Raw genomic sequence first — 27,051 nt, forward strand, 5'->3', positions numbered from 1 at the left:
ATAAGGCATAGGTATTGTGTATATTGTAGAAGAAATTTAAGCCTTTTGACGACTTGAGATTAAAAATTGAAAGGTAGTTAACTTCCAGCCCAAAAACCAAACTCCCAGCAAAATACTTCAGTGGTAATTTTTCAACCGAATAACAGACACAGTGGATGTTGCGCCTAGTAATTCAAAAGCCTTAGCTATAAATAAAAAATCTAAAATATATTGGAGTTACCCTCCAATACGTCCGCTTTCCAATATATCCCCCCCCCCCCCCATAAGGATTAAAATGTCATAAGAATAAAACATTTATTTTTGCAATAGAGTACTGTGGGAGATACAAAGATATACTATAAAGTCATCTACTTTATTTACGTGCTTCTGAAGGGCACCAGAATTAACCAGGTTAAGTTTAGATCCAAAGAATTAGTACCTTAAGTTTAGATCCAAAGGAACGGCAACCCAGATGCCGAAAAATCAATTTTAGTGAGAACACACCAAACTATAAGAAGTCCTGCAGTAACAACTTAAACCACTGAAAGGAATGGTTTTCAAAACCATTGTTGTTTTTTTCTTGAAAACCAACCATGGACCTAGTGGACCAAAACCATGGACTAAAACCAATTGAACGCTATACGATCTATTTCCGTGTACCCATTCTCAAGCGGCTAAAGATGATTCAACACTGTTTTCGTTGAGAAAAGAATGACAAGTGCAACTGTTTGGGTCTCAGGTAAAACAAACAGACAGACCATAGGCTTTTAAAAACAGTTGACCCTGATTTCCCAAAATTAAAGAGCTAAAGAAATGGCTGTTTCAAGTTATCTTTTCACTTGACAATTCTAATATACCCTTTTTTGGACTGATGCGTTAGCCTAAGGCACAAAGTTGGATAGAGAGAACTAACATATCGTTGATACATTACCTCCACCCCACCACCCCTCAAGAACAAAATGTCATAAGAACTAATTATCTACTTTTACAATAGAGCTTTCCTACCTTAATACAGGAAGATAATACTATTTCATCTAATTTATTCCTATGTTTTTAAAAGGTACAAGAATTAGCAAGCTGCTACCTTAAGTTTATAATTAAGATACTATCTTACTACTACTACTACTAAAAACTCACCGCAGCACCAAGCCACCAAGCCGCAGCACCAACACAGCTACGCACGCTCCTCCTCCATCCCAATCTATTCAAAGCCTCCCTTTTTACACCTGCCCACGAAGTTCCCATTTCCTTTAGTATCTTTCTTTATGACGTCCTCCCACCCCAGACGAAGATGACCTGCCCTAGACGGTTGGCCGAAAAGAACTATCTTCGGCAATCTGTCATCCTTCATCCGCACAACGTGCCCTAGCCACCTCAACCTTTCTTTCATTATAGCCGTAGAGAGCGGTATTGAACCACATTTTTCGTATAGCCTATTGTTTGAAATACGGCCAGTCAGCCGGGTACTCAGAACAATCCTTAAGCAATTTCTCTGGAAAACATCTAGAAAATCTTCATCCGCTTTTCTAAGCACCCATGCTTCAGAGCCATATTTGACCACTGTCATCACTGTAGCTTCTAATATTCTAATCTTGGTTTGCAGACTTATCTTCCTATTCTTCCAAACTTTTTTTAACTGTGAAAAAACACCCTGAGCCTTGGCTCTTCATCTTTTAACATCTTCACTGCTCCCACCATATTTACTAATAATACTACCAAGGTAAGTGAAGCTGCCCACCTGATCAATCTTTTCATTACCCAAAGTCACCTTTTCATCTTCACTTATTCCTAGCCTTAGTGACTTAGTCTTCTTAACAACTCTCAAAAGCTCTAAAACTTCATTCATTTTGCTCTCACTTTCATCTAGGATGCTTAAATCATCAGCATAATCTAAGTCCAGGAGACTTTTTCTTCCCCATTTGGTTCCGTGGTCTCCCATTGACTTTCCTGTGGTCCTTAAGACAAAGTCCATCAAAATAATCCATATAAAGCGGGATAGAACACAACCCTGCTTAACTCCTGATATATAAACTGAAGATACTTAGATAGCGTCAGGTGAACTACTGATTTTACATGCTTTAAAGGGTATTAAAAAGGCGGGGTTATTTGTCTTCTCATAGATTGCATTTTTCTAATAAATACTGTGATTGACTTACAAAATTACGCCACAAAGGTAAACCAAAGAAATTCAAGCACACTTTTTACAATGAAATTATAGGGAAATTATTTCTCTTGTTCTCTTTGATATGACTGTCGACTGCTGAGAAAAGGTTGGAATAAGAGGAAGTTCCCAGCTAAACTTCAAACTTGCCCGTAAAGTATATTTATGAATGATGGAATGGGGAAAATTCTTCTAAGGCATTCTTCAGGTGCTTTCAAGGACTTTCTTTTTTGTGCTAAGTATAAAGTTTTCTTTGTTTGATATAAAACAGGTTATGGTAATTGTTGAATTTAATACAATGTCCTTCATTTTTTTATCATTCTCTTTTAATACAAATTTGCTTTCTGTTGTTCTTTAAACCCATTGATTTATGAAGGTTTAAATCTGACAGAAAATGTATCGACTTATAGCGTTAATTTTCCCTGTGTACATTTTCAAAGCATATGTCACCGTGCTAGATGTCTTAATTTTATTTCATTGATGTTAAATACCAAATGATGGCAAATTGAGTTACAAGAAACTCATTGATAGCTATTTTTCCCCGACTGGTCAGCATCTCCTTATTCCGTGAAAGAGGTGAGTTTATATTGTCTTCGTTTGTGGGTTTTGTAGTTAGTTCAAGCAAGAAATTTACCTTGGTATTTCGGCCAATAACTAACAGTGAGTTTTTCTACTAATTGCTCATTTTATGACTAAAAAGTTCAGGGTATCAGTTATAGTAGTCTATGCCCCTGTAGAACCGACTGACGGAGATAACAGTGACTCAGATGAATTTCACTTACAGTTACAGGAGCAAATAGATAGGGTTCCAGTTAGAAATATGATTGTTTACTAGGAGACTTTAACGCCCAGGTCGGTAGAAATAGGGATATACAGTATCCTAGCCTAAGTAAATTTGGTGTAGGAAAAGAAAACAGTAATGGATACAGAGTTTTGCAATTTTGTAGGTATAACGACCTATTTATAACCAAAACGGTGTTTGGTCATAAAATGGCTCATAAGTTAACAAGGTATTCACGCGATGGAAAGACTGCAAACCTCATTGATTATGTTATAGTAAACCGAAGACTGGCAGGACCAACACAAGATACTAGGGTATATAGGAGTGCTGTTATTAATGTTAAAAGTAAAAATCACCATTTAGTAGTGTCTAGGGTTAATTTAAAGCTGAAATTTCTTAAGGGCAACTACCTCTCGGGAAGTTATGACGTTGGTAGACTCCAGGATGAGAATTTTAAAGAAACTTTCCACGAACAGTTACATACTAAACTTCAGAGTTTAAAATTTGATAAATTGAAAGATGGTTGGAATAATTTTAGAAAAATAATTTGTGAAGTTGCTGAAGGTGTCAAAGCTAGGACTCAGCTAAGAATATTAGTGAAAAAGCGTCATGTTTAATAGAAAGGGGAAAGGACTTGTAAAAGAATTATCCGAGTGATAGATCATATGAAAACAAAAGGAATGTAAAGAAAGTGGAGAAAGCAAACATGAACTAAGGAGGTGTGAAGTAGAGGCCATAGATAAAATTGCCGATGATCTGGAAGATGCAGCTAGACGGCATAATAATAAAATATTGTACTGGCATGTCAATAAATTGAGAGGGAGTAGTCAATCCGGAGTTGGCCCAGTTAAAGATAGGAATGGGGCCACAATTGGCGATAAGCAAAGAATTAAAGAGAGCTGGGCAGAACATTTTGAGAATTTGCTAAACCGAGATAGAGTTGCAGGAAAAGATATAGAGGAAATAAAAAAAAAGTTCGTGATACTTTGGATGTGAGGGAAGATTTATTTTGTGATGAAGAATTAGCGAGAGTACTAAAAGGATTAAAAAATAATAAGACTCCAGGTGCTTATAGGGTGGTAAATGAGTTTCTTAAATATGGTGGCTCTGACATTAGAAATAAGTTACTGAAGATTATGAATATGATTTTTGAAAAAGGGGAAGTACCTAACGATTTTAGGAAAACATTAATTAAGCCACTCTATAAGAAAGTGTGGTAATTATATAGTGTGGTAACTATAAGAAAGTGTGGTGAGTGTGGTAATTATCGAGGCATTAGTCTGGTCTCAGTAGGTAGTAAATTACTTAGTAATATGATACTTTTTAGACTAAGAGACGCTGTAGACAAAGTTATAAGAAAAGAACAATGCGGTTTTAGAAAAGGTAGAGGATGTGTCGACCAAATTTTCACTCTTAGGTCAATAATTGAAAAGTGCCTGAGTTGTCAAACACCTTTGGTCCTCAGTTTTATAGATTATGAGCAAGCGTTCGATTCTGTTGATAGAAGAGCTTTAGCAAAGGTTTTATCCTTGTATGGTACACCAGATTAATACATTGAAGTGATTAGTGCTATGTACGAGAATAACACTGCTGCGGTTAATGTAGGAAATGAGGTTAGTAGCTGGTTTCGCATTAAATCAGGAGTTAAGCAGGGTTGTGTTCTATCCCCCTTTATATGGAGTATTTTGATGGACTTCGTCTTAAGGAGGACAGGAAAGGTAGTGGGAGACCACGGAATCAAATGAGGAGGAAAAGGTCTCCTGGACTTAGATTATCGACGATTTAAGCATCCTAGATGAAAGCGTGAGCAAAATAAATGAACTTTTAGAAGTTTTGCGTCTTCAGGGTGCTAGAATAGGTTTGAAAATTAATGTTAAGAAGAACAAGTCACTAAGGCTAGGAATAAGCGAAGATGAAAATGTTACACTGGGTGTTAGAGAGATTGATCAGGTGGGCAGCTTTGACTTATCTTGGTAGTATTATTGGTGAAGATAGTGGGAGCAGTGGGTGATTTAAAAGTAGAATAGCCAAGGCTCAGGGGTTTTTTTCACAGCTTAAAAAAAGTTTGGAAGAATAGGAAGATAAGTCTGCAAACCAAGATTAGAATATTAGAAGCTACAGCGATGACAGTGGTCAAACATGGCTCTGAAGCATGGGCGCTCCGAAAAGCAGATGAAGATTTGCTGGATGTTTTCCAAAGAAATTGCTTAAGGAATGTTCTGGGTACCCGGCTGACTGACCGTATGTCAAACAATAGGCTGTACGAAAAATGTGGTTCAATACTGCTCTCTAGGGCTATAATGAAAGAAAAGTTGAGGTGGCTAGGGAACCTTGTGCAGATGAAGGATGACAGATTGCCAAAGATTGTTCTTTTCGGCCAACCGTCTAGGGCAAAACGTAAAGCAGGCCGTCCTCGTCTGGGATGGGAGGACGTCATAAAGAAAGATTTAAAGGAAACGGGAACTTCGTAGGAGGGTGTAAAAAGTGAGGCTTTGAATAAATTGGGATGGAGGAGGAGCGTGCGTGGCTGTGTTGGCCTCATGTGGCTTCGTGCTGCGGCGAGTTGTTAGTAGTAGTAGTAGTTTTCTATAATTACGAAAGATTATTCTTTAAACCGAGTTAAGTTAGAAGAAAGGTGGTCAGAATTGAATGTCAGCTTGGTTTGGAGTGCCCAAGTCTCCACCGTACCACGTACTCCACAATCGACAACAAAACAACAAGCTTGAAAAAAAACTCGAGCTCCTTCTCTTAGATATTTGTGCCAGAACCGCACTTAAGGATCCAAACAGCCACATACGGCTCCGAAGCATTAGGTTACTTACTAATGTCGTAGGTATTTGTATTGGAAAAGAATATATTTCAGTAAAAACAAATTTTATCTAACTAAGCTGTACATCCTTTATCAGCTTCGTTTGCTATATTACTATAAGTACTATAGCACAACCCAATGCTCGCTATGCAAAAATTTCATGGATTAAAAAATTTCTAAAGCGAAAATTCCGGACAGGGCTTAGAAAAAGGAGCCCGCTATTAGCTGGTAATCCACAGAGAACAAAAATTATAATGAATAGTCAAGCAAACTTAAAACGAACAAAAATTACCACTAATAGGAGTAGGGCCACCACTCCCTAAACCTTCTAAAGGCCAGAACATAATTTGAGCTTTAAAACGGGTAGAGATTTGAAAAAGGAGTCTGAAATTAGATGGTGGTTCGCAGAGCCACGTAAAACACATTAAAGATCATAAAAAGGCAGAGGAACTTACTGAGTTTACAGATTTGAGGGTACAGAGTTCAAGTCACTTACTTCCATATAGGAATGACTCCCCATTGGCACAATCCTATATCTAGTGAGTTTCAAACCAACGCGTCGGACTAAAGCCTCCAGTAAAAGGGCAGCTTGACCCCAAGCTCCGTTAACCTCTGACCACTCAACAGGAATAGAAGGGAGACGCCCCAGATGTAAACCGTTGATCACACCAAAATGACCATCATGCCAGATATGGAAAGCAGCATTCAAAGCATTTGTTTGCTTCAATTTTTCAAGCAGAATCTGCTCTTGTTTTAGCTGCACATCTAAGCTACGCAATTCATCTTCGGCCAGCATTTTTTGTCTTTCTTGTTCCGCACTTTCTTTCCAGAGACGCTTTTCTTCTTCCAAAAGTTCATTTTTGATTATCTGATCTTTGGACAGTTGAGTTTGCAAGTCTGTTGATCTTGTTTCCAAGTTACCAAGTTCACTCAACAATCGTGACTCTTCCAATTCTAGCTAAAATAGAAGTAAATAATTTCATATCACAATAATATCACAAAGAATGCATAACATATCACAAAATATCACAATATCACAATATTACACATCAAAAAAGATAACAACAAGTTAGGGATCATATTCTAGCTCATAAACGCAATATGTTCCAAGAGCGAACCAACATCTTAAGAAGACAGAGAGAACTTTTTCTGCGGGAAACCTGGAGACAGCCCACTCCAGAAAGAGAGCACCCAAGGAAGACCGAGGAAACTCACTAGGACAGTTTGGAGACAGCCCATCCCTGGACACTAAAAATAATATATTTTAAAAGCTATGTGAGCACACCATGTCTGAGGAAGACAGACAGAATTCTTCTCTCAGACCATATCGAGATAATCCACTTCAAAAATTCAAACCTTATTTTAAGAGTTTGACCACATTTGAGGAAGATTAAGAATCCCCTCCAGGATAATCTAGAGAAAAAAATCCAGAAAATAAAAGTAACAAATTTTAGGAGCATGATCACACCCAAGGAAGACCAAAAGATCTCACCCTAGGATTGTCTGGAGACCACACACTACAGGAAATAAATATAATTTAAGAGAATGCTCTCGCCTGAGGAAGGCAGAGATTACTCCTCTATACGACAGTCAAAAGACGACCCATTCCAGAAATTAAGGCACAACATGTTTTAGAAGTATGATCACCCTCGAGATTGAGAAAATCCCTCTAGGACTGTGAAGAGACGACCAACTCCAGAGAATGAATAGGAAAATAATTTAGGAGCATGATCGCACCCAAAGAAGACTAACTCCCCTCTAGTACAATATGCTAGACTACTAAGCTCTCGTCATGTACTTGACTAAGCAATTAATTGAAAATGTAATTAATGATGATTTATCTGACCCACTATAAAAGACAAGAAAAAGATAGGTAATGAAACATGTAGAAAAAAAAAGAAAAACCGAAACATTCAGCTAGGTGAAAATACGAGAAAATAGATCAAATGGCTTAAACTAAGAAATAGCACTCAGACAGCCTCTCACGCACAGGACAAGCTTTGCTGTTATATCTGGAGCATGAAAATTCAACACAATCTTGCTGTTTTTATACCACAGTGCCAAATTTCAGCAAGAATCTCAAATATACCAAAATGTGCTGCATAGAGAACCCTAACTTTTGGGTTGCATTGGAAACAAGCCAGATACAAATAACACTGAGTGGCCACAGTAGTTCTAGAAGAATTTAGATAACGCTTTACGGTTATACCTAGTCGTCTCTAAGACAATTGAAATTGTCTCTGTAAAACTTATTGTCAATTTTGTACCAAAATTTCACCCTAACGCGTTCTTCTTAAAATTCTTTCATTAACAATTTGGAACTAATCGTACAAAAAACTAATACACGTACTTGTGGCTCCAAAGAGCCTTCTTAGGTTCTTTGGAGCCACATATTTTTAGCTTATTTTAATGATAATTACTCACAAACGTTTCCTTTTTTTTTAAACTTGACCCCCGTTACTACCAAAACTGCAAAGCTGCATATCCAAACTGCATATTGCATTAAAACTTTAATTTCCGGTCTTAGAATTTTTCTTTTTTTAATATAATTGGCCTTGTAAGTTTTTACTTAGCCAGTTCATACAATCATAAATCATTTTCACTGTCCTTGGTACTCTGAAAGTTCTCCAAATTGAAATCTGTCGGCAGTTCGGATATTTGTCGATTTTATGACTAATTAATTACTTGACATTGGGTAATCTACTTAGATTTATTAGCTTCTTATAAGGTCTTGGTTATTTTCCTGTTGGTCATGAACATGAATCAGGACTCAGAAGAGTACATATGAGCTTTTTACGAGAATATTGCCGTTTATTTGAATTTTTTCATTGAAAAGACGAAAAAGGCATTTTCCAAGGACAATACCAATTTCCAAGGAAAAACGTATTTTTCAAAATCTAGATGGGGGCACAAAAACCTTGAGGGGCGATTATCTGGCCCTAGATTGTCAGCCATAAAAAAATGTAGGCTGTTGTCTGGGAATCTCTGGAACAGCTTAGAACTATAATAATCATAATGATTGCCATAAGCCCCCCCCCACGACATCCCAAATTTTCTTCAGGTTTTTCGGCAGTTTTTATTCTAATTATCAAATAAAATTTGTTTTTCTATTGTTGGTCCACGAGTAAATTATTTTTATTATTACCCCATCCCTCAAAAAAGAAATGTTGCGTGCGTGCCTACAATGAGCTTATTTTGAGAGGGGAGGGGGTTCAAGCACAAAAATAGCCCAATTATTTGAAAAGTACAAGAAAATATAGGAAACATCGCAACAACAATCGCCAAAATCGCAATCGTAATACTCACAAAATCGCAATCCCCCCCCCCACCTATCCTGCTCCACATGTCCGGCACGAAGGAAATAAACCAACAATATTCATATTGTTCTAAAGAAAAGATACGAGAAGCCACTAAGTTTTCTTAGAATAAATTTGATGAAAACATATTGTATATCAAAGAAACAAAATTCAAAAAGAAGTACCGAAAAATAGAAATAAAGTCACAAGTAGCTACGATTTTCACAGTAAAAAAGGCATGACTCGTGGAAACATCTTTTCGGAACAATAAATAAAAGTGGAAAACAAAACAAAAGTAGAAAAAAATATAAATTTTACATGACAGCAGTAAAACTGCACAAAAGTTTTACAGGAATTGTGAAACTAAAAACCAAACTGGAAAAATTAAAAAGTTTGTGAAATTGACGGGCAAACACTAAAGTTTTCGGCTTATTTTTTTAGAACTAATTATATGTAAGGGAAGTTCATTTAAGCATCCCAGATAGAAAAAGAACAATTTTGATGCGTAAGCTTCTCCTCCACCTCAATGGCGGAGGCAAGAATGCATACATAACGAGAGCGCAAATTCGGCCATTTGAGCTTGTGAGTAGTCACTTTGAACTAAATCATTTATTCAATCTATTTAAAGCTTCCCTCTCTACCCCATCTATGCTTTTAATCTTTTCCTATTCTCTTTTAATCTTCTCCTATTATCTGTTTCTCATCCCATTGGGGGACGACCTATTTCTCGTTTGGGTCCAGACGGTCAAAAAGCACCATACATGACAATCTGTCATCATTCATTCATAAAACGTGAGATCCGTAAATCTCAGTTTGGTAAAATGCCGTATAACGCCTTTTGAATGACTGTAGCCGAAATGTAGATGCACAAATGGTAACAAAAGTAATTGGTAAAACAAACTCACTTTTTCAAGCTCCTCTTGCAAAGCTGACAAATCTTCTTCCTCAGGTTGGTTCTCTAGCCTAAAAACACCATAAATCAGCGTTATTCAATTTAATAACTATTCACAATGGGTAACCTACGTGAGCAAGAGCTTATTTGGGGTGGCCTATATCTTATTTGGGGTGGCCTATAACCCGTAAATTTCTAGAGATTTTGGACAGGGACCCGGACCCAAAGTTTCTCTACTCACATATATATCTCGTCTAGAGCTATTTGCTACTCATGTTTCTTTTTTTATGTTAGAGTACCGGTAAAAATGGTGTGGGCTACTGCTTTTACAAAAATTTGGCTAAAAAATTCGTATTCTATTTCATTTGCCTGTGTAATTTTATCAAAATTCTGCCATAATCTCGACAGAAGAAGGACATAACGCGGAACTGGAAATTGCTTAGTCATTCCTTTAGTAATATTGAGTAATGTTTCCTTATCTTTTTATGAGCTCCAAAGGGTTCCACAAGGATTTTCAGACTCTTTGTAAAGAGCTGAACATAGACGTATTTGTTTATAATATACTAATGACAACATGTATTCTGGTGAGCTCCTTGCACTTTTCTTCCAAGCCGTCAGCAAAAGTTAACCAAGGTGTTTAAAGCTGGCAAAACTAGATATTTAGTTTTTCTTTTCTATCAGGGGCGTAAATTAGGGATGGTGGCAATTGACCCCACTTCCTAGATTCATAAAATACCTTTTTTGGTATTTTCATTCAAAAAATCGAGAAAATAACCCCCCATGATTTCTTAAATACGTTTAACCACCCCTTCCTCCTATAATTTCGTGAACTCATTCCATTGTTTTCTATTACTACCTCGACACCGGCGCCACGCCGGCGGATCGACCGAACGCCGCTGACGAGAGGCCCGGTTGAACGCCACCGAAGTGTCGTAACGCCGCCAGCACGCAACCGGCGTCTCGCCACTGACAGAGGTGGCGGCGTTTGGTCAACTTTAAATTAATTTTGCGGCAAGTTTTTATAGCGTCAACCGCATAGTCGGTGCTTTTCTTTCTCGTGTGGTTAAGTATTTCGATTTTCCTGATTAGAAATCAAGCAGGATTTGCAATATCCCCGAATTTTCGGGTATTTGCCCGAAAACCTATGCGTCACCCTGAAAAAAAATTTGGTTCCACGAATCCCCAAAAACACCCAATCACGGTGCCACCCCTAGCAATTTATCACCAGTGATTTCCCTGCCAAATATTATTTTGCATACCATAATTCTTCACTACTCTCTTGTTCATTAATTTTCGTTTCTTTTGTTATTTTGCATAAAAACCAGACAGATGCAATATGCAATTGCAAATATTGCAATATACACAGTTCTTCATATGTTGACAAAAAACAGTATCGTCTTTATGAAATGAGTTTAAATCATTTCGAATGTAGTTTCCCTATCGCTATTTCTAACATCGTTCGTAGTCAAGAATTTTATTTTCGAGTTGAATTATAGAACGAATTCACTACTATACAGTTTTAGCCTTCAGTTGGATTTTGAAATTGACAGCCGACAGATTGCTTCTACAGCTGAATTGTAAGTTTGCAGATTTTTCTCTCTTTTTTTGCTGTTTTTAGATAAAATTTTCTTAATGTTTAATACTGAATTGTCGAACGCCTGAATGTTTAATACTCAATTGTTCGGAAGCTACCCAAAAATATGACTCATAAATAAATTGTAAATTATTGCCTATAGGGGGGGGATAGGGGGCTATCATTTTTAGGTGATAATACCCTATTTTTTTATTGAAAGCAGGGATGCCAAAAGGATAATTATTTTTTTCATTTAAAGTGGAGACGGAAGAGAATGATATCAAATTCCCTGGGAAACCATTGAAATATTTTGATAGACCCAGGGCCCCCCCATTAAGACTTGTCATTGCCTTGGGTATTTTGCGATTTCTCATAGGCTACTGGCCTAATTTGGCTTTTGTGTGTGCTCCCTTTTAATTAGATTCTTTGGATTTTATGAATGCCACGGCGAATCTATGACTCAGTTTTCCAATAATTTGAGGTATATCTGAATAATTTCGACATTTTTTTTGTTGTCTTTGTACCCCTTTACTCATGCCCTCAATTTTTTTCAATGAACAATAAGGTGTTTAACATTATTTCGCGTGTTTGTTTGAACCATATAGTGACCTAGTTAATTATTAAGTAAATTACTTTTCTAATAAAAGCTTAGACGGTATCCTATCAAGGTGGTATCCAGATGGGAGGGGGGGGTATTACATTTAAATGATAGTATCTGAAATTTTTTTTATTGGGAGTAGGGATCCCAAAAAGTTATTTTTTTTTAATTTAAAGCAGAGACGGCATTTTATCAAGGTGGTATCCAGAGGGAGGGAGGGGTAGTGAGCTATCATATTCAAATGATAATACCTCTATTTTTTTTTTTTTTTGAAAGCAGGGGTGCCAATAAGTTAATTATTTTCTTTTATTTAAAACAGAGACGGTGTCCTATCAAGATAGTATCCATAGGGGGGGGGGCATAGGGAGTTATTATATTTAAGTGATAGTACCTTGATTTTTTTTTTATTGAAAGCAGGGATGCCAAAAAGTTGAAAAGTTGACAAAAATTAACAAGATTTTCGTGAGTTATACTGTCTTGATACAGCTCTTGCATGGTTTTATCGTCCAAAGGGAAAGGGGCATATGCGTCAAACCCGTTTTTTTTCTTATTGATGAAATGGGTTTAATCTGAAAACATTCATTCATAAGTACCAGGCAGATTCACAATAAAACGAATTGGTGGGACAAAAGCGATATCGACATCCCCCCTAACGTTGCGCTCAAGTGACGATAGCCCCCTTGGTCCAGTGCCTAAGTTACGTTAAAAGGCCAGGTCATTATAAACGCTTTCAATTTGGGAGGTTCAAGGAGGAGTCTTTGACGTTCTTATGACCTCAGGGTACTAGATGTTGCAACGTTCTTACGTATCTACAGTGGTTTAAAAAATTCGATCACCGCACTAATGATTACCAAAAATATGCACAAATATAACAAATGTAACAATTGGAATATTATAACACTTTTTTCAAAGCTTTGAAGAAAAGCAAAAAATGCTAAATACCCCTAACTAGGCTTGAAAGCTATTTTAAAAAGAAACTCTTTGGTGATTTCCATGGAAATGATCATAGCAGAAGCTTTGAGGCTGGGTTGGAATCTAAGAGGAGTCTTTGAGTATTTTGACCACAGGTGACTTATTGTTGCAGTTTTCTTAAGTTTTGTAATTTTTGTGATTATTTGATAATCAAAGCTTAGTCTCAGTAACTGATACAAACTGTCCTAACATTTTGCTGGGATTAGAAGTGACGAAATATGAAGAAAATCTCAACATTTTCCTGGAGCTACTTCATTCTGCATATTATTTTATTTAATTACATTTAAAACGGATGAGCTTTTCATTTTTTACCAGAAAATAGCTGTCATTTAATTTTTCTTCATACCGAATAAACCATTAAGTGTTTTTTGTTTCATTGTAATTGAAGTGTTCTCATGTGAAGTGTTAATCATGTATTTTTCAATTTGATAAATTTACTCCTTTTAGATGCATTTTATAATTTGACTGATATTAGGTATTTATCAATTTATAATTTGGAATGAATCCCAAAATAAAAAAAAAACGATAATAATATCCAAAAGAGAAAAAATGTAGAAAATTAAATGTAGAAACAAATGACTAATTTGATTTTACTCCTAAATAATGGTAAATTTGACTTTCTTTTTTTTACAAAATGGATGTCTGAAATCAGGCACTGTCCAAGATGTATTACCCTAGAAACAAGATTATCAAAGGGATAGACTAGACAGTTAATTAAATTGATGAAACTCTACATGAAGGCATTACCTTTTTAAGCCCAGGAAAAATCAGAATCATTCAGAAATTTAGTACTTTCTGTTTTAGCGCCGCCCTCAAATTCTTTATCTAAATAAAACTTAAGTAGAACCGGTTTTTCTGACCATGTGTGAAATTCATTTAGTTTGTGGATCTGTATTGAATGAATGCGATCTGTATTTCGATCATGGGTTTTTCCCGGTTCTACTTAGATGAAGAATTTGAAGTCGGCGCTATAACAGATAAGTACCAAACATTTCATTAAAAGCTGTAAGTAATGCTTAAAAAGAAATACTCAACTGGTCTTGTAGATACAGGATAGCTCTAAAATACCAATTTTAACCTGTATTTCCTAGGGAGTATCTTATTTTACCTTACTTTACCAATTTTGCCTTATTTTACCAATTTTACCTTATTTTACCAATCTTCCCAATTTTAATTAGCGACTTTTTATTTTACGGTATTTCTACAATACTAGATGAGCCCAAACCCATATCAATAACCCCTAATTTAGCCAAACTGATCCAGTCGTTCATATATCGTAAACTTTTGTCGCAAATAAGTGTTTGGTTCGACCCTTACCAGCACGGGTGCCTCAAAGGTAGCAGAACGAGTCTCTACTTAGTGCGGCTCTATAATCTAATTAATGAATGACTAGACAAAGGAGGTACCATAGTTGTTCTGCTTATGGCCGACGATCACAAGGCATTCGAATTAATACGCCACATCACAGCTTTGAAGAATCTGAAACGGTTGGGCAATAGAAAGGTCATTCTACTACTGATAATAAACTTCCCGAGACATCGATATCAGTGCGCCTTTGCACTTTTTCCAGGGGATCTTGACTCTGAGTGGACGGAAATAACATGTGGCGCTCCAAAAGGCACTAAACTTGCTGTCCTCTCATTTTTAGCCATCATTGACCATGTTTTATATGACAACACTGGTGATGATTTGTGGATGATTTGTTTGCCCTGTTGAAATACAATCTCACTGAGAGGTTTCAAGTAATTTCCCAGTTCGATAGCAAAACAAAAGACAAACCCAAAGATCAGTGCAGTTCAAACGGGCTTCAGGCTAACGTTAATAAGACCAAAGTGATGCGCTTCAATCCTCTGAAAAGAGACGTTGCCCGCCCTGGCCCCTGGTATCCTACCAATTCGACTGCAGTTGTCCTTGGTGTGACATTCAGTAAAGATTGTAAAGAACCTTGTAGGAAAGGGCAACTACGCGCTGCGATCCTTAACTACATTCTATCGATTCGGGTTTTCTATAAAGCAATTAATGCTCGCATACACGTGTTATGTACGCCCTTCGCTTGAATACACATGCCCATTTTGGGGACCACAAGTGCATAACATCGACTACCTCAATGACCAAAGTGAAACAGTGCAAAAAATATCCTTAAAAATCATACTAGAAACCAAGTATGTCACTTACGAATCTACCCTCGCAGCTCTACGAATCCCAACCCTTAAAGTATGCAGGTACCATCTGATGTGTAGGTTTGAATGCTCGGTGCTTTTCAGTGATAAACACCGTTTCCTACTTCCCCTCGCTGCTGCAGTTAACCGAAACACATGCCACAACAACGAGCTTGAACCCGCGTACTAAACTAATCGTTTCAGTAATTCATTTGTTTCTTTTTTTACTAGTGTGATAAATCATACTTTGTGTTTATTAGGTTTTAAAAGGTAGCGTAAATTAGTTGCAGAACTAGCCGTAATTACGATAGCTATTTTGATTAAATGAATTTTGGATCTTAAATGGTGAGGACTCGAAGTCAGAATCTAAAAAATTACAATAAAAATATTTTCAAAATCTAAATTATACCTGTATTACGCTATTGGGGAAAAACATAGGGTTACAAAGTGGGAAAACCTTTCAAGGACTTATACCTGCAGTTTTAGATAGAATTTTGTGGATTTTGTTGTTCTTTTCTCCTTTCAGCTTTAGACTGGAATATGGGGTTAATATTTTTTTAATGAAGTGCATCAAAATGTAAAAGATTTCCTTCTCGTTCCTGATATCACAAAATAAAGACTGATATGCAGGGTTGCCAACTGGACATATTTTATGTCCAAAGGACATATTTCTATGCGCCTGGACATAATGGCATAATAGGGCAAAAAATGGACATATTTTAGACATTTTGGACATAAAGTGGACACATTTTCCAAATTTATGACGTAACACAAATTACTTTCATAAAAAAATGTCACTCATCACCAAATGAGTGCTAAGACTTGTATCTACTTATTTTTTATGCTTTGTATTGTATCTTCCGGGGTTGCTTGCTCTTCCCTGAAGCAAAGTTTCTGAAAATGCCTTCAAAATTATTTCACCTATAAATGGTATTAGTAGCCCTGATTTTACGGTCAAGATAAAAGACAAGCTGTCGCCTTTTTCCTATAAACCTGCTTCCGGCTTCCGAACGTCACACAAAAACCTCAATGAAAGTTAACAAAATGAAACTTTTCGATTGTTGATGGTCTGAAATCAAAACTAAAGCCATGTTGTCAAACACCCGGGGTAAATTCCTTCAGTTTGAAAATTTTCATCACGGGAAAGGAGCTGAGAGAAATTTAAGTAAGTACAAATTTAATGTATATATATATATATATATATATATATATATATATATATATATATATATATATATATATATATATATATATATATATATATATATATATATATATATATATATATATATATATATATATATATATATATATATATATATATATATATATTTATATATATATATATATATATATATATATATATATATATATATATATATATATATATATATATATATATATATATATATATATATATATATATATATATATATATATATATATATATATATATATATATATATATATATATATATATATATATATATATATATATATATATATATATATATATATATATATATATTTATATATATATATATATATATATATATATTATTATATATATATATATATATATATATATATATATATATATATATATATATATATATATATATATATATATATATATATATATATATATATATATATATATATATATATATATATAGGTAAATTTTTCAAAAATAATATTATTGACTTACAAATAATGTAAACATACCACTCGATGCCTTTTTTATGTTCTTTCCAAATATAATAATCATTTTTGTTGGAAATGAATTTTACTCCCACCCCTATTTATACCAATTCAGGATATATATTTGCCCATTGGGGGGGTGGGGGTAAAGTTTAAACTTACCTCCCAGATGAATTCTCTCTAGAAGACTAGTCTTAAGCTCCCACAAATAATTTTTAGTGTTTACTTGTTTTTATGAGTTTTGTGCTTGTATTAAATGGTTTTTTTCGTTTTCAATATATTTGATGTTGACTAGCCGCTTTGAAAGATGTTTCCAAAGTGTCTTTTGGTCAATATCCCAATTGATAAGAAAAATAACCTCTAGGTTCTGAGATTTAAAGATGGACATGTTTTGGACATATTTAAGACGAAATATGGACATATTTTGCCTAAAAATGACATAATTTCGGATACTCAGGGGACATATTTATGAACCGAAAAGTTGGCAACCCTGCTGATATGAGCTGCATTCCAGGATTTACTGACTATTGAGAAACATTTAGACCAAAGTAAAACTGACAAAACATCAGGAACGGTAATTACGGGGGGGAGGGGGAGGGAGGCATTCCCCATAGAACTCAGTAAACATTTTTTCCAGATATCTTCACTAAAAAGTCAAAAAATCCTTGCCCCTCCAAAATTTTTTTGAATTAGCGTCACTGCAAAGCTCCTTTGTGGATTTAAAAATTAGGCTTATTACCTGAGTTAGTACCTGAAAAGCAATGTAGTGCACGAGCAGGTAAACAGCCACCAGACACTAAACAAGAATGGTGGCAATCAACAGAGGTAATAGAAAGGAGGGTCATTTTACTGAAATTTAGGGGGGAAAAATAACGTATTTCCAAAATCTAGGGGATATATTTGTTGTTTTTCAACTTTCTCAATGAAAAAAGGAAGTTTTTTTCACCAAAAACACCAAAAAAGTCCATTATCAAAATCTAGCGGAAACGGAGCCAAAACTTTAGGGGGACAATAGCCCCTGATTGACACCCATGATGGAAAATAACCAGGTTTATTTAACTTAAAAACCTTAGGAAACCTTTGCTGATCGCTAAAAAAAAAGTGCAGGAGCTCACCTAAATACAAGCTCTAAGTGGTCGATTATAAACTAATATGTCTATGCACAGGACATAGGGATTCAAAGCTGGGGATTAAAGGAGAGATTAAAGGTGCAGCATGATTGGGAGGATTAGTGGTTCAAAGCTTCTTGATACTTACTCCTTCAGGTATTCTTTGTAATCCTTATATTCTGTTTCTGATAGGCGAAGTTGAGATTCTAACAATTGTAGAAGTCCGTCGCAGCACTCTTGACAAAGAGGATGATCCACATCAGAGGTGCTAGACATCAAATCAAAAAGTTCAGATGTCACCTGCCAAGAAACACTCTTTAAGGTACCAGAGAAAGTGAAAATGAAACGTGATGGTTTGAATTATTTAAGTGGAAACTTGCACAGACAAAAATATTTTAAAAATTAAAAAACAAATCAGGAGCTCAATTTTTCATGAAAAAGATCTTAATATGTAGTAACACAGAAATGGTAGTAGCGGTCACTTAAAAGAAAAGGTGGATAAAAAATTAACAAAAAATCAGCTAAAACACATGGCACCAACAGCTGAAGAAGGCGAAGTTTTCTTTTGCAGGTGTAGTTGTCTATGTAAATTAGCAGCTAGTTCATTCTAAATTTGTACCAGTAAAAATAGTTGTCAAATTGACTTAGTTTTAACGTGACAACACTGATGAAAATGTGATACTGCCTATAAAATTCATATATAGGAAACAATCAAAAGGTTTTTTTTTAAGAATTTGCACACCTTTCACGGTCTGTTATTTTCACCAGTGATGTAGCTAGAGAATGACGATCCGAACCCCCCCCCCCCCTCTCCTTTACCAGAATAAGGAATTTTATCAAAACATAGTATAACAGATATGTACAAGTGTTTCCCTCCATTGGACCCACATCCTACCTCAAATACCAAAAGGACAGAAATTTGTGATATGCCTCTAATCAAAGAGTAATGGGTAATAATCAGGACTTGTGTCAAAGAAAAAAGTTCAACAATATCATCTAAAGTTAATGTTTCTTGGTGTTTTTTAGCGTAAAAATAAGGCAAAATTACTATAATCAGTGAAATTGGCAAAATTGGGGTAGCAATAAGTGTCTGATCTCAGTTTCTGAAAAAACACCATTGCAAAGTTTGAAAAAAAAATATGCAGAGACGCCAAACGTTCTATGGCGATTTTTTTTTACACTATTGACAGCTTCTACTAGCAGTATCGCAACTCTGCTTCCGATCGCAGCCCTCTGACGTCACGACACAGATAGGAAAATTAACATGGGATTTCGGTGACATCCATTGGAAAATTAACATGGGGTTTTAAAGACAGCTATAGGGAAATTAACATGGGGTTTTAAACGCAACCATAGGGAAATTAACATGGGATTTCTGCAACATCCATAGGGATATTAACATGGGATTATAAACGGAGCCCCCTGACGTCACATGAAACACCCTTGCCCATTTTTTATCGATTCCGGTCACCGGTTCAATTAAAGGGCACACAGTTGGCAAGATTCCCACGACACACCCCTCTGAACTCCAATGACATCACGACACACCCCGTTTCAAACGCTCAAGTCTAATGTGGATGACACAATTGTATGCAACCTAACGTCAGGACCCATGGGAAATCCCCGCTTGTAACTGAGCACGGCACACACCTTATATGATGTCATGTAGTGCCGGCGCGAATCACTGTCACATAACACTTTTTTTTAGATTTTTTTCACCCGAAATTTTCAAGGCATTTTTTTTCTTTCTTTTAACTTCATAAAACGCGCACACTTTAAGTAAGGTCAGTATACACTTTTTATGTAATGACGGCGCACATCACAGTCGCTTAGTATTTTACCCGAAACGTTCAAAGCATTTTATTTTTTTCTTTCTTTCAAAGTGCTTCTTTTTTCTTTCATTTAGTTTTTTGTCCACGCTAGGACTCGATAGGTCAATTTTCTTCCAGTGGGAATGCGCTCCAAACAACACGACTAAACTCCCATTCCTTATATTCTGTCATAGTCATTATATTCTGGAAATAACAAGCCCCGTGTTTCAGTCGATTAAATGATTTCCAACCCTTTTCTCATGAGAGCACAAGCATCCCCAGTCTTACTGAATCTTGCATTATTAAATGCAACAGACAGTTTTCCGCACTAATGCGATCTAGACACGCAGATTTTACGTAGTTTTCCTGTCAGATCTTTCATTATGTAAATAATTATCTATTGAAGAGTCGTGCTAGATTAATAAAGCTAAAAAGACACCGGCTTTTGTACATACAGAATTTATAGATAAAAAACATTATAAAACAATAAAATCACAGAAAAGGAGTTAAAAACACGACAAAACATGATAAAACCTGATATAGGCTAAAATATAAGAAAAATATGCGTGAATTAAAGAAAGGTATGGATTTCTGAGGGCTTTAACGAAAATAAATTGTTTCTTTGAGCCAAGACTAAGAATATTTCACACCATCATGACAACATACGGTTGCTCCCCCCCCCACCTCCCTAGCAATCATTTCCAGAGGGCAGGGTTGATATTAGGTACAAAATATTTAGGCACTATTGAGGTTTTTCAGAGAGCCCGTAAGGAAAATATAGCGTTTTTTGTGCCAAGACTATGAATATTTCACACCACCGTGATAATATGCGTCAAACCTCTACCCCCTAGCAGGCAATTTCAGGGGATATAGCTGATATTAGATGCAAATTTAAGTCCTATTAAAAACTTTTTAAAGAAAATACATCGCTTCCTTGAGCCAAGACTATGATTATTTCACATCATCGTGACAAAGCACCCCCCGCCCTCTCCCTAGCAATCACTTCCGGAGGGCAGAGTTGTTATTAGGTGAAAATTTTTAGGATCTATCAAGAACATTACAACGAAAATACATCGTTTCTTTGAGGCAAGACTATGAATATTTCACACCGTCTTGACAATATAGGGCTGCCCAACACCTCCCTACTAATCATTTCCAGAGGGCAGGGTTGATATTAGGTGCAAACTTTTTAGGCACTATTGAGGTATTTCAGAGAGTCCGTGACGAAAATATAGCGTTTTTGCTCCAAGACTATGAATAATTCACACCAACGTGATAATATGCGGCAGCCTCCCACCCCCTAGCAGGCAATTCCACAGGGTATGGCTGATATTAGATGCAAATTTAAGTCCTATTAAGAACTTTTTGACGAAAACGCATCGTCTCCTTGAGCCAAGACTATGAATATTTTACACCATCATGACAAAACACCGCACTAGCGATCATTTCCAGAAGGCAGGGTTGATATTAGGTGAAACTTTTTAGGCACTATTAAGAACTTTTTAACGAAAATACATTGTTTCTTTGAGCCAAGACTATGAATATTTAACACCCCATTGATAATATGCGGCAGTCCCCTACCCCTAGCAATCATTTCAAGAGGGCGTTGGAGTTTTCAATAGTATTGTGTCGTGATTTATTTTGTCAGAGTTAGATTTGTTGATGTTTCAAAGGTCATTTTGGATTTTTTTTTTCGTAGACGTATGACTTGGGATATTTTTATAGGGTCGTGTCGTGGTTTATCTTGCCAGTGTTACATTCAGTTGATCTTACGAAGTGTATTTTGGAATTTTTTCGTTGAAATTTATGAGTTGGAGTATTTTTGTAGTGTTATTTCGTTAATATTATTGTCAACGTTATATTTTGGTGTTGTATTAAAGTTCAGTTTGGAATTATTTCGGTGAAACGTATTACTTATAATATTTTTGTAGGATTGTGCCGTGGTTTCTCATGACAGTGTTTCTTTCTATTGTTGCTTCAAAGTGCATCTTTGAAATTTTTTCATTGAAACGTATGACTTGGACCATTTTGGTAGTGTTGTGTCGTGGTTTATCTTATCAGTGTTAAATTCTGTTGAAATATAAAAGTGCGATGTGGCATTTTATCGTAAAAGTGTTCGAAATGGAATATTTCTGTAGTGTTATTTCGTAGTTTAACCTACCTATGTTACACGCTGATGATGTTTCAAAGTGTATTTTCGAATTTCTTCCTTAAAACGTATGACTTGGAATGTTTTTCTAGAGTTTTGCCGTAGTTTATCTTGTCAGTGTGACATTTCGTTAGTGTTTCAAATAGCATTTTGGAACTTTTTCGTTGAAACGTATGACTTGAAATTTTTTAGTGTTGTGTCGTGGTTAATCTTATCAGTGTTACATTCTGTTGATGTTTCAAAGTGCATTTTAGACTGTTTTCCTTGAACCGTATGACTTGGAATATTTTTAGTGTTGTGCCGTGATTTATCTTGTCAGTTTTACATTCTGTTGATATTTCAAAGTGCATTTGGGAATTTTGTTTGTTGAAACGTATGACGGAATATTTCTGTAGTGCTCTGTCGTGGTTCATCTTGTCAGTGTTACATTCTGTTGATGTTTCAATGTGTATTTTCGAATTTCTTTCTTGAAACGTATGACTTGGAATGTTTTTCTAGTGTTGTGTCGTGGATTAACTTGTCAATGTTACATTTCGTTGATGTTTCAAAGAGCATTTTGGAACTTTTTCATTGAAACGTATGACTTGAAATATTTTTTAGTGTTGTGTCGTGGTGTATCTTGTCAGTGTTACATTCTGTTGATGTTTCTTAAAGTACATTTTGGAATTTCTTCGTTTAAATGTGTAACTTGGAATATTTTTATAGTGTTGTGACATGGTTTATCTTGTCAGTGTTACATTTTGTTGATGTTTCGAAGTGCATATTGGCAGTTTTTTGTTGAAACATATGACTTGGAATATTTTTCTACTGTGTTGTCGTGGTTTATCTTGTCAGCGTTACATTCTCTTGATCTTTCAAATTGTATTTTGGAACATTTTCGATGAAACTTATGACTTGGAATATTATTGTGGTATTGTATAATTGTATAACCTGACTATGCTACATTATGTTTTCGTACTAAGACGTATTTTGAAATTTTTTTCGTTGTAACCTTTGACTTGGAATAAAGTTGTGATGCCGTTTCGTAGTTTATCATGCAAGTACTACACTTTGTTGTTGTTTCAGAGTGTATTTTCGAATTTTTTCTTTATGAATGAAACGTATGACTTGGAGAATTTTTGTAGTATTCTGTCGTGGTTTATCACTCCAGTGTTACCTTCTCTTTATTTATAAAGGTCTCTTTTGGAATTTTTTCGTTGAAACATATAATTTCAACTATTTTTGTAGAGCTTTATTGTGGTTTATCAGATCAATGTTACATTCTGCGGATGTTTCAAAGTGTATTTTGGATTTTTTCGCTGAAACGTATGACTTGGAATATACACCAAAAGAATGTAACACTGACATGATAAACCACAATACAACACTACAAAAATATTCAAAGTCATACATTTCGCGAAAAAAAAATCCAAAATGCACTTTGAAACAACAATAAATGTAACACTGACAAGATAAACCACGCAACAAGAGTACAAAGATTTTCCAAGTCATACAGTGCAACGAAAAAATCCCAAAATGCACTGAAACATCAACATAATGTAAATTTTGTTTGTAAAAAAAGCCAGCGTCTTTTTAGCTTTATTAATCTAGGACGATTCTTCAATAGATCATTATTTACATAATGAAAAATCTAACAGCAAAACTATTTAACATCTGCGTGTCTAGATCGTATTAGTACGGAAAACTGTCAGGTGCATTTGATAATGCAAGAATCAGTAAGACTGGGGATGCTTGTGATCTGATGCGGGAAGGGTTGGAAACCATTTAATCGACTGGAACATGGGCTTGTTATTTCCAGAATATAATGACTATGTCAGAATATTGGGAATGGGAGTTTAGTCGTGTTGCTTGGAGCGCTTTCCCACTGAATGAAAATTGACCTTTCGAGTCCTAGCGAGGACAAATAACTAAATGAAAGAAAAAAGAAAGGCTTTGAAAGAAAGAAGAAATTAAATACTTTGAACGTCTCAAGCGAAAAAAATCCCTAAAAAGGTATTAAGCGACAGTGATGCGCGCCGTCATTACATAAAAAGTGTGCACTAATTTTACATAAAATGAGCACCGTCATTAAGTTAAAAGAAATTAAAAAAATGCCTTCAACATTTCGGGCGAAAACAAATCTAAAAAAAAATGTGACAGTGATACGCGCCGTCATTACATGACATCACATAAGGTGTGTGCCGTTCTCGGTTACAAGCGGGGATTCCCCATGGGTCCTGACGTTATGTTACATAAAATTGTGGCATCCATATTAGACTTGAGCGTTTGAAACGGGGTGTGTCGCGACGTCATTGGAGTCCAGAGAGGTGTGTCGTGGGAATCTTTCCAACTGTGTTCCCTTCAATAGAACCGGTGACCGGAATCGATAAAAATGAGCAAGGGTGTTTCATGTGACGTCAGAGGGCTCCGTTTACAATCCCATGTTAATATCCCTATGGATGTTGCAGAAATGTCATGTTAGTTTCCCTATGGCTACCTTTAAAATCTCTTGCTAATTTCCCTATGACTGTCTTTAAAATTCCATTTTAATTTTCCTACATATGTCACAGTAATCCCATTTTTATTTTCCTATCTGTGTCGTGACGTCAGAGGGTTGCGGTCGGAATTCTGGGAGGGCTGCGGTTGGAAGCAGAGTTGCGATACTACTTCTACTCTTATAAGTTACCTATGTGCATTGCCTCTGATTGCAGTATAGAAAAAAACATTATTTTCTGTTTCTTCCTTTAACCAATATCAGAAAAACTCTAGTCGTTTTTTCCAGAGTGTCCTTCCATCATAGAGATCCCTTCCATGATAGAACCAAACTACAAAAAAATTAACAGAAATATGCTTCAATCACTCTATCATCCACAAATTCGTTCCTCCCAAGAAGAGACCAAAAATCTCGAAATTCCCAAACGCCCCTAATAAAAAACCTTGCTTTTAAATCATTTTACACCACACACAGACAAAACAAACTCAACAATTAGAAAAAGTTTTTTATTTTTTATTTTAAATAATCATTCAAGTATTTCACACAACCGTATCTAACAGCTAAAGTTTATTTCGTAGATATTTCTAATTTATCTGTTTATTTAGTGTATTTGTTCTAATTTAAAAAATTTTGATACAAGCTTGGGGAAGACAAAAATACTCTGTTTTTTTCCAGAGTGTCCTTCCATCATAAAGGTCCCTTCCATGATAAAACCAAACTACAAAAAAATTAAAAGAAATATACTTAAATCACTCTATCAGCCACAAATTCGTTCCTCCCAAGAGGAGACCAAAAATCTCGAAATTCCCAAACGCCCCTAATATAAAACCTTGCTTTTAAATCATTTTACACCACACACACACAAAACACACTCAACAATTAGAGAAGGTTTTTTATTTTTTATTTTAAATAATAATTTTTTTTATTTTAAATAATTTATTTAAATAATAATAGTTAAATAAGTATTTCACACAACCATATCTAACAGCTAAAGTTTTTTTTCGTACATATTTTTAATTTATTTGTTTATTTAGTGTATTTGTTCTAATTTAAAAATTTTTTGCTTATTTTTATTAATCTTCACCTGAATGGAGACGTTGGACTCACTCCTACACTCATTTATTCTAGACTAACGTTCCGCATTTAAAAAACTGAAACTCCCTTCTCAATGTGTTTCTCACTCACCCTCACATACACAGTATTTACAAATACAAGTAAATTAAGAAAAATATTTTTTCTCCACTCGTTACTTATTTTCCATAATTCGATTTTATACTTTCAAAGAAACTAATAAAACCTTCCAAACAGTGTACTTTTTTTCTTTTTCTTCTGCTCTACACATAATTGTCCTTCCAATAATACAACACAGAGTATTTTTGTCATCCCCAAGCTTATATCAAATTTTACCAGCTTCTTCTTTTCCTCATCACTTTGAGCGGGTGGCTGGCGTTTATTCCCCCCCCCCCCCCGAAAATACACCTCGTGGAATATACCCCCCGTGGAATATACCCCCACGTAAATACCCTCCGGAAAATACCCCCCCCCCCCCGTGAAAAATAAGGCTTTCCAAATTTGAAATTTTTTTTTTTTTATTATTATTTCCGTAGAGGAAAGGAGTTTTGGTACTTGTGTATTATGGTCAACTCACTCAAATTTATGCTGTGTAAAACTCGAGAACAAACCGGTTTCTTCGTTTTGTTTTGTTATGTTTTTTTTTCAGCTTAGCGCGAGACAAGACAAAGACAAGTGACGGAATATATGGGAAATATATAATTTGGGCTGCAGAATAATTGTACCAAACAAATTTTACATGCAGACCCGCTATACTTTACCCCCCCCTCCCACCTAATATGCAAATCTATAGCCCAAATTTATTTCTAAAGTAACGAAGAAACTAACGAAAAAACTGGCGTGTTATCGAATTTTGCATAGCGTCAACTTGAGTGAGTGGCGCATAATACACAAGTACCAAAATTCCTTCCTCCTACGGAAATAACAATAAATTGAACTCAAATAAAATTCTCAAATTTGGAAAGCCTTATTTTCCACGAGGGGGGGGGGGGTATTTTCCACGGGGGGGGGGGGTATTTCCGGGGGTTATTTTCTGCGGGGTGGTCTTTTCCGCGGGAGGGGTGTATTTTCCGTGGGGGGGGGGTATTTTCCGGGGGTAATCAAAGGGGGTGGGGGGTAAACGCCTAAAACCCTTTGAGCGTTCATTCCAGTTTTGAATCTTGACTATTTTCAGTTTTTATAAGGCAACAGTGATCCCTCTACTCAAGGCCGGAAAAGACCCTAAGCTGGTTGACTCATACTGCCCCATATCACTCACTTCTTCTGTTGCTAAACTAATTGAGAGGGTAATAAAACAAAACGTTTTAACCCGATTATCAGATCACATTCAAATTGAAAAGCTCGGATTTCTCCCTGGAAGGAGCACCACAGATGCCTTAGTTAGACTAGAGCATCTGATCAAACAAAGCTTCAAAATAGGAAAAGCAGTTTATGTGATATTTTTAGACATGGAATCAGCATTTGATAGAGTAGACGTGAGGCAACTAATCAGAAAGCTATCTGTAATGGGCTTACC

The 27,051-nt window shown here is 35.7% G+C and overlaps 1 protein-coding gene across 2 annotated transcripts in view; it reads right to left on the bottom strand.

Moving 5' to 3' along the window:
- Nucleotides 1-27,051, bottom strand: part of Atg6 (Beclin-1-like Atg6) — a 56,113-nt gene that overhangs the window by 9,290 nt on the left and 19,772 nt on the right. For both annotated transcript variants that reach the window (XM_089086967.1, XM_089086968.1), the window contains exons 3-5: nt 18,180-18,331; nt 9,932-9,989; nt 6,227-6,688 (exon numbers count right to left, since the gene is read on the bottom strand). In XM_089086967.1, the coding sequence (XP_088943093.1) occupies nt 6,227-6,688; nt 9,932-9,989; nt 18,180-18,331 (672 nt within the window). The remainder of the gene's footprint in view (nt 1-6,226; nt 6,689-9,931; nt 9,990-18,179; nt 18,332-27,051) is intronic.

Source organism: Artemia sp. Qi Xiang Cuo, chromosome 3, assembly GCF_049724085.1.
Source record: "Artemia sp. Qi Xiang Cuo chromosome 3, ASM4972408v1, whole genome shotgun sequence".
Lineage (NCBI taxonomy): Eukaryota > Metazoa > Arthropoda > Branchiopoda > Anostraca > Artemiidae > Artemia > Artemia sp. Qi Xiang Cuo.